Here is a 15,516-nt window from a genome sequence, read left to right on the forward strand (position 1 = left end):
TATTAGTATTTCTTAATCAACTAGATATAATGTCTATAAACGTTGAGAAATTTGGACACTGTCAGCATGACGACTGAGCTAAGAAAATACATTTGGAAGTCCCATTTTAACATCCTTGGGACTGCTATGAAGCAGATGCATTGAAGTAAAAGTGACTTTACAATGCTTTATGTCAGCAAGTTAAGGAGAAGACCTAATATATGGCAGTGAAACAGAAGAGAACAGCTAATGGACAAAATAACACAAACATTCAAATCAGGAGCCAATATTACATGTAAATCAGAGCTATATAAAATGAGTTTAGCCTGCAATTTAATTCTATATTTTCTAATCGATATTCAGCATACACTATGACAAAGCTAAGCGGATGTGATTATCTCAGATACTAAACTTCAGCACTCACGAAGCAGCACTGATAAAGAGTGACTCTGTGAGAAGCTGACCACACACTGCTTAGACCACAGACAAGGGGATGGTCAAAGACCTCTGGGTCAAAAGGTTCAAAACTAAATAGTTATACTTTAAGCTGTAAATAGGCTATTAAACAAAAAAAAAAAGACAAGCTGACAAGTGTTGGTGAAGATGTGGAGAAGTTGAAACCCTATGCACTGTTGGTTGAAATGCAAAATGTGCAGCCACCGTGCAAAAGAGTGCGGAGTTTCCTCAAAAAAAAAAAATTCAGATAGAACCACCATATGATCCAGCAACGCCCTTCTGGGTATTTATCCAGAACTGAAATCAGGATCTTGAAGAGACACGAGCACTCCCATGTTCACTGCAGCGCTATTCACAGCAGCCAAGATACAGAAATTACCTAAATGGCCATCGACACAGTAATGGATAAAGAAAATGTGGTATATATTATATATGTAAAATGGAATACTATTTGGCCTCAAAAAAGAATTCTGCAATATGCAACAATCTGGATGAACATTGAGGAAGTTATGCTCAGTGAAATGAGCCAGACACAGAAAGACAAACATTGTACCTAAAATAGTCAAATTCATAGAATCAAAGAGTAAAGGTGGTTGTAAAGGCTGGGGGGGGAGGGGGAAAAAGAAAGTTGCTAATCAACGGGCACAAAGTGTACTGTACATACACTTAAAGTTGTGTTAAGAGGGTAGATCCCATGTGAAGTGTCCTTACCACAATAAAATAAAATTTAAAAATAAACACATACATACACACATTCAGAGACCTAACCACCCACCCCAACAAAAAAATCCAAAACTACCTTGATGCATCAACTAAACTTAAGCCAAACACTAAGAAAGGGCACACAAGAGGGCTGAAGGAATCACATCACCATCTGGATTTGACTTCCTTTCCTTAGAAACAACGTTGATAGCCATCCAAGGCAACTAGGTTCTAGAGATTCCCTAAGCATTTGGAGCAGAAACAGTGAAGAGCTGTCAGTCCCAGAATACAACAAGGGGAAATAAAATTTCTATTTTTCTAAACAAGAGACTTCACTTGAACCAAAATAAAAAAACATATCTACTGCATGTCCATTTCATCTGGCTGTTTGAAGAACAGCGGAGCAGACATCATCACTGCATATTGAAATGGTCTTTGGAGAATTTCTGCCCCATGGTTGGTATCTGAGTGCCTGCTGCAAGCTGCTTTTCTTCTCATCAGTTACTTTGGCTGCACGTGAGGGCTTGGGGCTAGGCGGAGGGCATGCACGGATGAACGCATGGCACATTAGTGAGAAGAAACAGCTTTGAAACCAGGCTTATCTGTGTTCAAATGCTGCCTTCTTTGCTTCTGAATGTCCTCATCTTGAGCAGGTTACTTGGTCCCTCTAAACCTCAGCTTCTTCACCTATAAAATGGGACAGCAGCCCTACCCACTGGGACCATTGTGAAGATTAAATAAAATTCTGCTTGTAATGTATTTAAGCATGTGGCTGGTGGTAGTTGTTATAAAATGAACAAAATATACTTCTTACTTCAGGTAATTCCGATTTCTTACCACTACTTATGGTAGAGAAAAATTATTAACTCCACTTCCAACAAGTATTTGAGTCTCCAGCACTGAGTGACAAATGGATAGAGGAACAGACATGTAATAAAACAAGTATAATAAAATCTTAACTGTGGAATCAAGGAGGCAAGTAAATAGATCCTGTAAAATTCTTTACTTTTTTGTATGTTTAATAATTTTCATAGAAAAATGTTGTGGAAAAAATTCAATGCAGAACAAAAGAATTAATAGATTAGAGAGAATCAAACTGAATTCTAACAGAACAGAAAACCATACAGAGCTAGATCCTTAAGGACACCTTGAACTGTCCTGATTTCTACTGAGACTTAAGACACAGAGGTGAGCCTCGTCACTCACAGGCACGGGAGAACTGTCCCACTGCTGGAACCTGTGTGTCTGGGTGAGAATGCTAACAGGTGGATAGAGATACTTAGATCTAAGAAAGCCATTAATTTCACAGCTCTCTTCCACCACGCAAAAAGGCCTTCAATTTCCAAGTCAATCAAGAGGCTGAAAATAGAACAATGTACTAAATAGAGCCACAGCATATAATAAACTAACAATATGGACTCCACTTAATTAAAGTGAAAAAGATGTCCCTTATTTTCTTCTCCTTCTCTTTCTTCCTGGCTTCTCTCTGTCATTTTATGTAGATTCCCATGTAGCTTTTCTCTTGATTATTATGTTTTTTGAAGTAGACTTCCATATGAAATCAAGACTAGGGAGTCAATCATTAATTCCTTGCATGTAAGTTATCTGCCCTTGGCGGTAGATGCCCCCAAAATGACACACCAGTATTGGCTTCATTTCCCAACAACATAGTATCAGCTCCCATTCCATTAAGAACATGGACGACTTTGGTAAAAAGTGCCAGAGAGTTAAGGAGTCCTGTGACAGTAAGAGACCCAAGTTAAGTTAAAATATGTACAGCAGGCATGGACCACAACCTACTTTTAAAACTGTAATTTGGAAGAAGAAATGACATCCCCCAAACCTTATGTAACCTTATGTCTTCATGGATTAGAGATTGGCCAGTAAGCTTCATCTTTATTATCATTATTAGCTTTCATTTACAAGAATATCTTATCGAGAGGAATAACTTTTGCATTGTTTTTGAGACTCTGACTTATAAGGAAGAGTTATAAACATCTGGCTTCTAAGAAACGTAATGTACAGCCACAGATATTTCTTTCATCTCAATGTCATTTTCACCTCATTTACTAAAGAACAGTGGTTTACACTGTCATAAAGCAAATTGTAATCCAGACCTCCTAACATTTCTCTTTTCCTTTATTCTAGTCAAGGACTCGTTATCTAAACCACTTTGCCTCCTGCTGTGGAAATGGTTTATATTCTTAAAGGTTTGCTCTCAAGTGGGGAAAAAATGGTACTTAACCATTAACCATAGTAGTAAGATGTCCATAATGTGATATTGTTAGTACTCACACACGGTCTATTTCACGGAAATTGTTGTACAGACAAAACACACTTTAATAATGTGATCCCAGGGCTCTAGGGCCACCACTGGGCTGGCTGTTAGCAGTCAGGGAGCTGGGATGGAGGTCTGCACGGTGATAATAACCACCGTGATTCAGTGAACACCTACTGTGTGCCAAGGACAGTGTTACAGACCTTAGAATCATGTCTAATTCTCCCAACTTTCTGAGACAGTAGGTCTTATCTCCATTTTACTTTTTAAAATTTTTATTTTAAAAAAATGTTTTGACCACACTGCACAGTGTGTGGGAACTTAGTTCCCTGACCCAGGATCGAACCCACACTCCCTGCAATGGAAGCATGGAGTCTGAACCACTGGACGGCCAGGGAAGTCCCTCACCTCCATTTTATAGGTGAGGAAAGTCTGGCTTAGGGAGGTAAAGCAACCTTATCAAGATCAGACAGAAATTTGGCAAACTGCCTGGCCTCCCTGCCTGGTTGTTCTGCAGGGTTAGATTCTATCCTTTTTTTTTTTTTTTTTTTTTTTTTTTTTTTGCGGTACACGGGCCTCTCACTGTTGTGGCCTCTCCCATTGCGGAGCACAGGCTCTGGATGCGCAGGCTCAGCAGCCATGGCTCACGGGCCCAGCCGCTCCGCGGCATGTGGGATCCTCCTGGACCAGGGCACGAACCCGTGTCCCCTGCATCGGCAGGCGGACTCTCAACCACTGCGCCACCAGGGAAGCCCAGATTCTATCAATTTTAATGCCACAGCAGTAAGACCTTGGACAGGTTGTTTACCACCCTGAGCCTCAGTTTTCTTCATCTATAGAATAAGCAAGCCTACTACTTGCCCTTCCAAGGGCTGCTGTGACAGTGAACTAAAGCAGGTAATACCCATAGCACAATGGCCCATACCTAGTATGCAAGCAATAAACACCAACTAAGGAGAGAAGATGACACTGCTGCATTTTTATGCCTTCCTGGCAATTGTTACATCCTAAAGTTCCCAGAGGTCTTGCCTTTTTATTTATTTATTTATTTTAAAAACTCATCTGTATTTAAAATTTTCTAACACTTACCTCTCAGGACACTATGCATTGAGATGTTCAGGTTTTATTCTGGTAGGCAGGGGTGGGACAGAAAATACAGCTACTGAAATAATTATCTTTGTCTTCTAGTTCTCAGTCTTATCTAGCTCCTCAGTATCATTATATTCTGTATTTACCTATTTCGTCCAGACCCTGAGAAATCCGAACTATGAGATTATGTGTTTATCCTTCTAAGGCAAAACAAACAAGAGAACAGCAAAACTATTAAAACCCTACCACCAACTTCCGACTTCAAGTATAAAATATCCCAGATTGAAATGCTACAACCATAGTTGCCTGGTGGGTCCATCTTTCTCTGTTTATGAAAGTACAGTCATGGGACTTCCCTGGTGGCGCAGTGGTTAAGAATCCACCTGCCAACGCAGGGGACACGGGTTCGAGCCCTGGTCCGGGAAGATCCCACGTGCCACAGAGCAACTAGGCCCGTGAGCCACAACTACTGAGCCTGCGGGTCTGGAGCCTGTGCTCCGCAACAAGAGAGGGCGCGACAGTGAGAGGCCCATGCACTGCGATGAAGAGTGGCCCCTGCTTGCTAGAGACTAGAGAAAGCCCTCGCACGGAAACAAAGACCCAACACAGCCCTAAATAAATAAACAAACAAACAAATAAATAAATAAATAAAAAAGAGTAAATCCTATTAAAAAAAACCAAGGAGGTTATATTCGGTGGAAGAGACAGAAATGCAATGAATAATCACACGATCACTGCAACTCAAACAAGGGCTAGAAAGGGAAATGCTACCTGCCTATCATGGGGGGATCTGACCTGCTTAGGGAGGACCGGTGGGCCTTCCCACAAAAGCAACACTTGAGCTGAGGTGTGATTAAAGATGATAAGGGGTCCATGAAGTAAAAAGAGGCAAGAAGAGCATTCTAGAGAGATGGGAAGCAGCAGCATGGGCAGATGGAAGAAGGCCAGTGTGACCGGAGCACAGAGACCAAGGAGAAGCTTGTTATGAGCTGAAGCTAGAAAGGCAGGTGAGGGCCAATGCAGATCCCCATGGTCAAGCTAAGGAGTCTCATCTTTATCCTGAGAACAATGGGAAGGGACTGAAGGGTGGTGACACCAACTCACTTGTATTTTGACTGCAGTGCGGGGGACCAGAGTACAGTAATTCACCGTGGAAAGAGGTGAATCAGTTAGGAGGCTGCTGCAGGGATCCAGATAAGACCATGGCAGTTGGGACCAGACCAGTGATGAGGGAAATAAATATTTAGAAGGCACACGCTGACAATACCAAGTGTGAGTAATGTATTATGAGCTGTGCACGCAGGCTTGGAATTTTGACGAACAACCTGTGAGACAGGTATTCTTTTCTGTATTTTATAGATGAAAATGACTGAGGCACGCAGAAATTTGTCCAAAGTCCAGGTGGTAAATAACAGAAACAGAACCCAAGCTCATGGTTATTCAACTTCAAAGCCAACTTACAATATTATTGTGTAAAAATTAGAAATAGAGTTAGAATAAAGGGTCTCTACAGCCAAATTTCAAAACTTAGAAGTTTCTTGATCTATTTCATCAAGGTACCAATGATGAGCCCTGAAGAACATAGCCTTAGGACTTGCTTCATAACATGGATTCTCTTCTGAAGGTTTACACCACAGAAGGCATACCTATTTCAACGTATCGGCTCGGCAAGTCCCTCATTTCACTGGCATGCCGTTCCTTCACCGAGCATATCTAGAAAAGAAATTCACAGGTTATTTTATTCATCTGATAGAAAACTCTTCATCACAGGTCATTCACCATATGGTACTTTTGCTAAATTGGCCATGTAGCACTGAAGATGGAATGCACACAACCTACCCTGTGACTTAAGTGATAGAAATTAACTTCAATGACATATAGCAACCATTACTTATAGTCTCCAACACTATTCTTCAATAAAGTTTTATTCGACGACAAAGAAAGGAAGGAAACTAATATAGTTTTAATATGGTTTCAATGACCCATTCTCTGCAACTCTACTCACAGATTCCTTCTATCTATCTCTGACAGAAGCAGAGTCAAAACTGCCCAATGGCTAATCTGGGCAACACCCACAGTAGGTCTTGTGTTTCTGATCACATATTAGTAACATTTCACTGTTGCTAAATAATACTTTGCAAAAGTGTCACACGCTCTTCTTCTCTTGAGCATATTAAAATCAATGTATTATATAATTTAAATCAGGGGTGGCAAACAACAGCCTGGCCCCTGGTCTGTTTTTTTTTTATGGCCTGGAGGCTAAAAATCGTTTTTATATTTTTGAAGCCTTGAAAAAATGAAAAGGAGGGAGGGAGGAAGAGAGAGGGAAAAACAGAAATAAAAGGAAAAATACTCAGCAGAAACAGTATGTAGCATGCAAAGTTTAAAATATTTACTACCAGTCCTTTACAGAAAAGTTTGCCAACCCCTATTTTAAATTATATGTATACAGTTGGGATAGAGATTTTATGTATTTATTTTTGTATATATCTCACTTACACACAACCCTTAACACATATGTGTGTTAACAGTGGATGTTTTAGGGTGGTAAGACTAGAGATACTTTATATTTTCTTTGCTCTATTTTCTAACGGAAATGTATTCTATTCTGTAATAAGAAATGAGAAAAATCCACGTCAGTTCAGCCATCCAGGTTAAGACTGAGCCTCAAATGTCCATCAACAGATGAATGGATAAAGATGGTGTGGTACATATATACAATGGACTATTACTCAGCCATAAAAAGAACAAAATAATGCCATTTGCAGCAACATGGATGGACTCAGAGATTATCATACTTGTGGTTGCCAAGGGGAAGGGGGCTGAGGGAGGGAAGGACTGGTAGTTTGGGATTCGTAGATGCATTCTATTATATAGAGAATGAATAACAACAAGGTCCTATTGTATAGCACAGGGAACTAAATTCAATAACCTGGGATAAATCATAATGGAAAAGAACATGAAATAAATCATAATGGAAAAGAATATATATATGTATATATATATGTATAACTGAATCATTTTGCTGTACACCAGAAATTAACACAACATTGTATATCAACTATACTTCAATTAAAAAAAAAAGGCTGAACCTCAAGTTAAGTACTGATATTATACAACTTTCATCAGGGATTAGGTTGTTTTCCTTTTTCTTTTAGGCAGCATTTATTGTGTTAATGTATAGCTGTAACCCTAAGTATAGCTACCATATGAAAAATTCTAAAATACAGAAAACCCAAAGGGAAAAAAACAAATTATTATCTGTTGTCCTAGAACAAAGTGAACACTATTAGCAATCCACACTTTTGGGGAAGCTACTTTTCTCAACCTAAAATTACTACAAATAATTTAATGTATTATTTAAATAGCCTTACATAATTCTTTAATGTCTTTATAGTATTTCATTACATGAATATACTATAATTTATTTACTCAATCCTATTTTAGACATTAGTTTTTTCTTCTATCTCTGATGCAAGCAATAGTGCAATCAACATACTCGTGTATAAAACTGTTGGACTTTTGTTTCCTTAGGATAAATTCCTAGAAGTAGAATTGATAGATCAATGTACATTTTTTTTAAGGTTTGGTTTGGCTAATATCCATGTCTAAATCACTGTCCAGGAACATGGCAACTACATGACAGTACGGTCATCCCTTGGTATCTGCAGGACCCTGGAGGATACCAAAATCTGAAGATGCTCAAGACCATTATAGGAAATGGCATAGTATTTGCACATAACCTACAAACATCCTCCTATATGCATTCAATCATTTCTAGATTACTTGCAATACCTAATACAATGTAAATGTTAATAAATAGTTACTGGTTTCCAGCAAATTAAAGTTTTGCTTTTTGGAACTTTCTGGATTTTTTTCCCCCAAATATTTTCAATCCGAGGTTGATCGAATCCACTGATGCAGAACCCACAGACACAGAGGGCCACAGTACTCTCTTTCTCTGACACGGGACTTGAACCCAGTGCTGTGGAGGTACAGGCATTTACTGAGAAGTGACAGGCTATTTTCTCCTTTGACTGGTTTCTGTCATTTGTTTCCTGTCCCTCTCAGACAATTTCCTGCTTTTCTGTCATTTGTTTCCTGTCCATCTCAGACAATTTCCTGTCCGCTCCCCCAATTTTCCTTCTCTTCGTATAAGTTATCCACTCTTCTATCCACGCTTACTAGGGAAACTACTAAATTGTCTAATAGGCACGCTCCACATGCCAACTGAACAGCTGCTTTATTTAATGTGTTGATAAAAGTATACAAGGAGCAGTGTTCCATGTGGTTTGAAGTGTAACAATAATATATATATATATATATATATATATATGAAATAGCAATATTAATTAGCACTTTTTAGCAACTACTGGGCACCTGTCCTGAGCTGAGGGCTTTGTAAAGCAGATAGAGCTCTGTTCTTAAGAAGATTATGGTGCAGTGGGGGAGACAAACAACTAAATAAGGCACTTACTGAAGTGTGATGGAGAAGTACAGAAATACAGAGCAGGGGGCATCTACTAGCAGGGATGGAAGACTTCCTGGAAGAAGCGCCATGTAAGTTGAAGCAGAAGATACAGGACAGGTGCAAAAGGGCAACTTGACAGCTTGGGGCCCTCAATTGGAAGGTAATCAGACAGAAGCAGAGAGGATAGGGGAAGGAGGGGCTAGACAGGAGCACAGGGGGCAGATCATCATGAAAGAGGATGATGTCATCCTATGAACAATGAGCATCCTGGAGGGGTTTAACCAGGAGACAGACATCACCTGATCTGCACTCTGAAAAGATCATCCTGGCTGCACTGTTTAGGGCAGAATTAAGGGCGGGGCAAAACTCGAGTCAGGGGACCCGACAGGGGGATGGAGAGAAGTGGAGAGATCTGAGAGAGAGTGACAGAACTTGAGGACTGCCCGGGCCTCTTCCAATCCTCAGACGCCCCTGGAAGGTGATACTACCAGCCCTAACGTAGACACGAGAACACAGAGGCTCTGAGAGCTGCCCAGGACCTCAAGGCTGGAGCTGGGACTCACGCCAAAGCCTGATGGTGTCTCTGGCCATTCTACAACCTCTCTGAAGACAAGGACACATGACACCACTGGCAGCTGGGCCATGGCCTAGTCTATCCCCTAGGTGCTGTGGTCTGACCTCTGTCCCAGAGAGCCCTTAGGCAATCTTCTCCATCACAACACACACACCTCCCTCCCCATCCCTATCCCTTTTGTCATCTTCTCTCCGTCTCCTCCACAACTGCTCCATCCACTCCGGCAATAACGCCTTCCTTTACGTACCACAGAGACTCACCAATCACACTCCAGTCTCAAGGATCTGCCCCTCCTGCTTCCTCGGCTGACACCCCTCCCCGGCAGCCACATGGACTCCTAACCCTAAGATTCAAGTTCAAGGTGTCGGCAGGGCCACGCTCCCTCCAGAGGCTCTAGGGAAGAATCTGTTCCTCGCCTCGTCTAGCTTCTGGTGGCTTCCAGCATTCCTTGGCTGCCTCACTCCAATCCCTGCATCCATGGTCACACTGCCTTCTCCTCTTCTGGGGTAGCACTCCCTCTTGGAGGGCCCACCCAGATAATGCAGGCTAATCTCAAGATGCTTCATTAGTCACATGTTTTGCTCGACTCTCTTGCCACATAAAGAAACATTTATAGGTGGTGGGAATTGGGACCTGCTCTCTTTGGGGACCATTATTCAGCCTAATAGAGGAAGCATGTCTGGTAACAATCAGCAAACTTTTCACACGTCCCAACAGACTAATTTCCCTTGTCTTTCACCGAAAGAAAAGCAAATCACAACAGAGGAAAAAGCCACTTGGTCCATCTAAGAAACTTAAAAAATATCAAGAACATCACTCTATTGGATCAGTAACCACACGCATGGGATAGGGAGACTGGGAATCACTTTTTTATCATAGACTTTGGGGGTACAACCTCCTTCCTATTACCTTAAATGTGAATCATGTTGTGTTCATTTAACACATGGAAACAATGACCACATGTTCAATTAAGAAAGAAAGAGAGCCTGAATCATATCAATGAGACTTTACCTCAGATTAACAACATTTATTTTGGTGATAACAATCACTGCATTAATAATTTTTATGCTTTTCTTTCCCTAGAAGAATTTTAAACAGCCATGTCTCTTTCATGACTTTTCTGGAATTTTATGGCATAACAATGACAGCCGATATTTATTAAGTACAATATGCCAGATTCTATGCTAAGCTCTTCATTTAATCCTCTCCAAAATATGTGATGTGAGAACAATTAGCACTCCCATTTTACAGATGAGGAGAGTAAGACTTAGAGAGGGTCACGCAAGAAGTTAAGTGGAAAAGTTGGAATGCATCCCAGGTCTGTGTGACTCTTTAGAGCCGAGCTCTTCCATTAGACTATTGCTGGGTACTTTCTCACAGCGTCTTTAACTCAGCTAAGTTTTAGTTTACGTTGTTTAGATTAAGGTGTATATTTTTAAAGGGAAGAAAACAACGTTTGGCTCTGAAACATCTAATACAAGAAAAACAACTAGGCATGAAATAAAGGTGAATGGATTTGGGGCCTCCTTTTGCAAAATAGCTTCATTTACCCAGGCACATAATAGGGAGATAATATACATGACAAAATAGCCCCAAATCTTATCATCCATAATAAGCCTGGGCCTTTACTCCACCAAACTACTAGTGAACAAGCAGGACGATTTCATTTCAACCTCCTTTTCCCACCATCAGTCCTAATGAAGAAGCTCAGGATCAAAGCTACAGGAAATGAAAAGCACAATAACGAAAGGGGCCCAGGTGAACCAGCAACACCTAACACGTGTTTTACATATAGCTAAGGCCAATCGGGTTATGGGAAATTTAAAAAGGATCAAAAAGGCAGCACCATTCTGAACATGGAGAAGTTCAGGAGAAAGGACAGATCTGAAAATCTATGCATATGGAAGAATTCAAGCATGAAGTGATTATCACATGACAATAATAGGCAGGTGAAAATATTCTGGTTCCTAGAAGCCATTCAAGGACTTGGACTCCTGTGGACCATCTTCGGTAGCTCTGTAACAACACAGACTTATGAGAAAGACAAGCAAAACTACCTTGACAGAGGTGCCCCAGCCAATGATCAGTGTCACATTGTCCTTCCAACAGAGGCTACAGGGATACATATCGGGGCGCAGACTTATATCATCCCGGGGCACGTTGGTGATTCTTTGCTTGGAGGTGATGTCAAAAATCTTCACACCCTGGAAAATAAAATAGCATTAAGCATCCTCTACTTGGGAGAAGGAAGGTCAAAGAAAATTTATTAGTGGCCACTGCTAAACATCAGGGATAACCAGCACAGCAAAGTATCGACAGTGTTTTTTAGGTGCTGCTGGGAGCCACAGAAATGTTCTTACTCCACATGAATCCTGTGAAAACCCAAAACAAAAGAAAACCTCTGTCCTTCTTTCTAGGCAAACTAGATTTTATGAGTGGATGACACAGGCCACTCAAATCCAACACAAGTGGGAAATGTACAGATATCGACAACTGCATTTCCAAAAAGACAGAAAGTCACACCTCTAATGGTATTGTTCCACCACAAATACGGGGTTTGGTTTTCAGAAAAGCTTTGAATCTGAAAAATCACTATATAAAGAAAAACACGCCTGACATTTTAAAGTACTCAAATGGAAACATCAAGCAAGCAGCTAAATGAAAATAAACCAAGAGGCCACACGTCTGTTGACCTTGACTGTGACCCAGGAGAAGTAAGACAAGTCCTGACTAGCACGGTAGATTCTGGGAGGTTTCTACCATTCAAAATGGAATAGCAGGGGACTTCCCCGGTGGTCCAGTGGTTAGGACTCTGCGCTTCCAGTGCGGAGGGCACGGGTTCGATCCCTGGTTGGGGAACTGGGATCCCACATGCCACGCAGTGAGGCCAAAAAGAAAAAGGAATAGCACTGATTTGCTAAATTATACCTCAAAATTCCAAAAGCTATGCCAGATGTCCAAAAGGTAATTTTTAAACTTTCTACTCGCCCTACTCATATTGAGTAAACTTGAGATAAGGGAAGTGCCAAAAATTAGGATCCACTTTTTCAAAGGCAGGCCTATTTTGGGTCTGTGATTATACTGAGAGTAAAAGAAAAATCAGCAATATCCTGCCCTTGTTTCATAGCAACTGGCACTTGCCCTTGGCTAATATGCAAATGGTATTTTCAAGACCACATTTCCAATGCAGCCCTTTCATTATTAAGATGCCTTTTCATTTTCTTGGCTATTCTCCATGCCTCGGGTTTCTTCCTCTAAAATAGAGTCCAGAATATGTTGGAAATTACTCTCTCATGAACACCAAAAGTAATGTAGTTTCTTTACCCTCTGGGTATGGTATCACTCGCTACATGTACCTTTTAGAAATGGCAGTGGCAGGACATGGAAGCAACCTATGTGTCCATTGACAGATGAATGGATAAAGAAGATGTGGCACATATATACAATGGAATATTACTCAGCCATAAAAAGAAACGAAATTAAATTATTTCTAGTGACGTGGATGGACCTAGAGACTGTCATACAGAGTGAAGTAAGTCAGAAAGAGAAAAATAAATACTGTATGCCAACACATATATATGGAATCTAAAAAAAAAAGGTTCTGAAGAACCTAGGGGCAGGACAGGAGTGAAGACACAGACAGAGAATGGACTTGAGGACACAGGGAGGGGATAGGGTAAGCTGGGACGAAGTGAGAGAGTGGCATGGACATATATACACTACCAAATGTAAAATAGATAGCTGGGGGAAGCAGCCGCATAGCAAACAGAGATCAGCCTGGTGCTTTGTGACCACCTAGAGGGGTGGGATAGGGAGGGAGGGAGGGAGGGAGGGAGAAGCAAGAGGGAGGAGATATGGGGATATATGTATATGTATAACTGATTCACTTTGTTATAAAGCAGAAACTAACACACCATTGTAAAGCAATTATACTCCAATAAAGATGTTAAAAAAAAAAAAGAGGGAGGAGATATGGGGATATTAAAAAAAACCAGAGAAATGGCGGTGGCAGGAAGCAGCATCCCTGCCCTTTGTCGCAGCCCTCTCGGTTCGGCTGTCCTTCTAGCTCTGAACCAGCGTTAGGGAGACTGCTTGTACCATATTATTGGCCCAGGCAATCAGATGGCCCCTCCACTTCACACTCCTTATGTTCCCTTCTCCTTCGTGCAGAACTGAAGACTTCCATCTGCTCATCCAAGACCGTTCAAACAGCAGCAACTAGGGGCAAATATCACGAAAACAGAATTTTAGAAACCAAGAATCATATATCAAATTCCTTATTATTTTTGCTTGTCCATTCACCGAGTAACAAAGTATTCTCAGCCTTTTAAATGTAGGTTTCTAGTGGTACATGATTTGCATTTTGGAAAGTATTCCCAGTCTATCTTTTACCCTATCGAGGACGCTGTTTAAAATGTGTTCGAGTGTTGAGGTTACTACACAGTCCAGCCACAAGATGGCACCAAAACACCAAAATTCAGGGAAAGTAATGTACGCTAGTCGAAAGATTTTTATCACAGAAAGTTGCTCAAATAGTTGACCATGAATTAATTTATTTAGTAAATTGGGAAATCAAAACCTGATAATGTTTTCCCTGAAAATAAAATATTAGCCACAGATTAAACTTCAATGATTAGAAGGGGTCTTTTACTTAACCCTAGAAAAATAATTTAACAATGACTTTTGAGCAGTAATTCATGTCATAAGAGAAATTTGCTTTAGGATTAAACTTCTATAAAAACTTCAGAGTAGCTAGGGTCTTTACTTTAATCAAAACCTCTACAACATAAATATGTAGTTCTAGAATTCATGCATTATTAAGGATACAATAAAAAATTTTTTCTTGATATATCCAATTTAAATCCTGTAAAAAAAGATCTTTATACAATATGTCACTTAATACACACAAGGTATAGTTTATACAATGTGTAACTATATAACTTTAGACATGTAATCCTGAAATATACAGTTAACCTTTTAAAAGCAATTGCTGATGAGATTCCATAACAGAATTTTTAAAATACCTATCATAAGCGTCAATTTCAGTTTACCTTAGTATATCCCACCCCCCAAATAGGGGAAAAAATAGGGAATAGTAGAGAGTAAATTCACCGTATTTATATTTCTCACATGTCTTTCTCAATGGTTAGGCTCCTAGAGCCAGAAGCGGCAGAAAAAAAGGAAAGAAAAAAAACCCCTAAAATTAAATAAGTGTCCACCGTCACTAATAAGCCGAGTTTAGTCAAGTGAAAACGCCAGAAATGTATAAAGTTCTCTATCATCCATGCAAGAGCAAGGTGGCCTCACAACATCCACAGGGGAGACTGGAGACAGGGCGTCTACTGAGCTCAGGTGTTCCCGTCGGATAAACACAGGACGGAGCTCCTTTACATATGCTCAACAACTTTCTAACCCAGCCCAGGTTCCAAGAAATCACCACCACCAGCCTCCTTGCCTCCAGCTAGTGACACTTAGGTATGGCCTCCACCTGTGATTCAGCCTCTCCCTTGGCCATGACACAGAGAACAGAGCCAAGGCGGCCGCGGAGCGTGTGCAGCGTTTTGTGACGGGACAGCTCTGAAACTTGGGATCAGAGGTGAAAGCCTGAGAATACAACTCCTGCCACATATAAGATCACAGTTCACTAAAGACAGGTAGCTAAAGACAACTGTATTCATCATGAGGAATTGCTAAGGTCACAATGTCTGTTTTGCCTCTGTGGCCTGGGTCAGGCGGAGGGGATTGTAAGAAGTGGGCGGGGCCCGGGAGGGCTCCACAAGCACCTGTTGGAAGGGAGTGTTGGCTGGATGGCCAGGGGGAGATGCACCGTGGCATCAAATTCCCCTCCCTCACCAATCCCCACCTAGAAACGGCCAACGTAGTATTAAAAGGGGAATAATCTGTACCTGGGTGAGAAAAATTAAATATGCCCTCAATTTTAAATTAGAAATTCTGTAAAACATGATA

At 40.8% G+C, this 15,516-nt stretch overlaps 1 protein-coding gene across 3 annotated transcripts in view; it reads right to left on the minus strand.

Moving 5' to 3' along the window:
* VPS41 (VPS41 subunit of HOPS complex) overlaps positions 1-15,516 on the minus strand; it is a gene marked incomplete at its 5' end in the record, with an annotated part of 191,650 nt that overhangs the window by 59,069 nt on the left and 117,065 nt on the right. For all 3 annotated transcript variants that reach the window (XM_079711715.1, XM_079711713.1, XM_079711714.1), the window contains 3 exons: positions 6,151-6,217; positions 11,607-11,753; positions 13,648-13,767. In XM_079711715.1, coding sequence (XP_079567841.1) covers positions 6,151-6,217; positions 11,607-11,753; positions 13,648-13,767 — 334 coding nt within the window. The remainder of the gene's footprint in view (positions 1-6,150; positions 6,218-11,606; positions 11,754-13,647; positions 13,768-15,516) is intronic.

Source organism: Hyperoodon ampullatus (genome assembly GCF_949752795.1).
Source record: "Hyperoodon ampullatus genome assembly, chromosome: 9".
NCBI lineage: Eukaryota > Metazoa > Chordata > Mammalia > Artiodactyla > Ziphiidae > Hyperoodon > Hyperoodon ampullatus.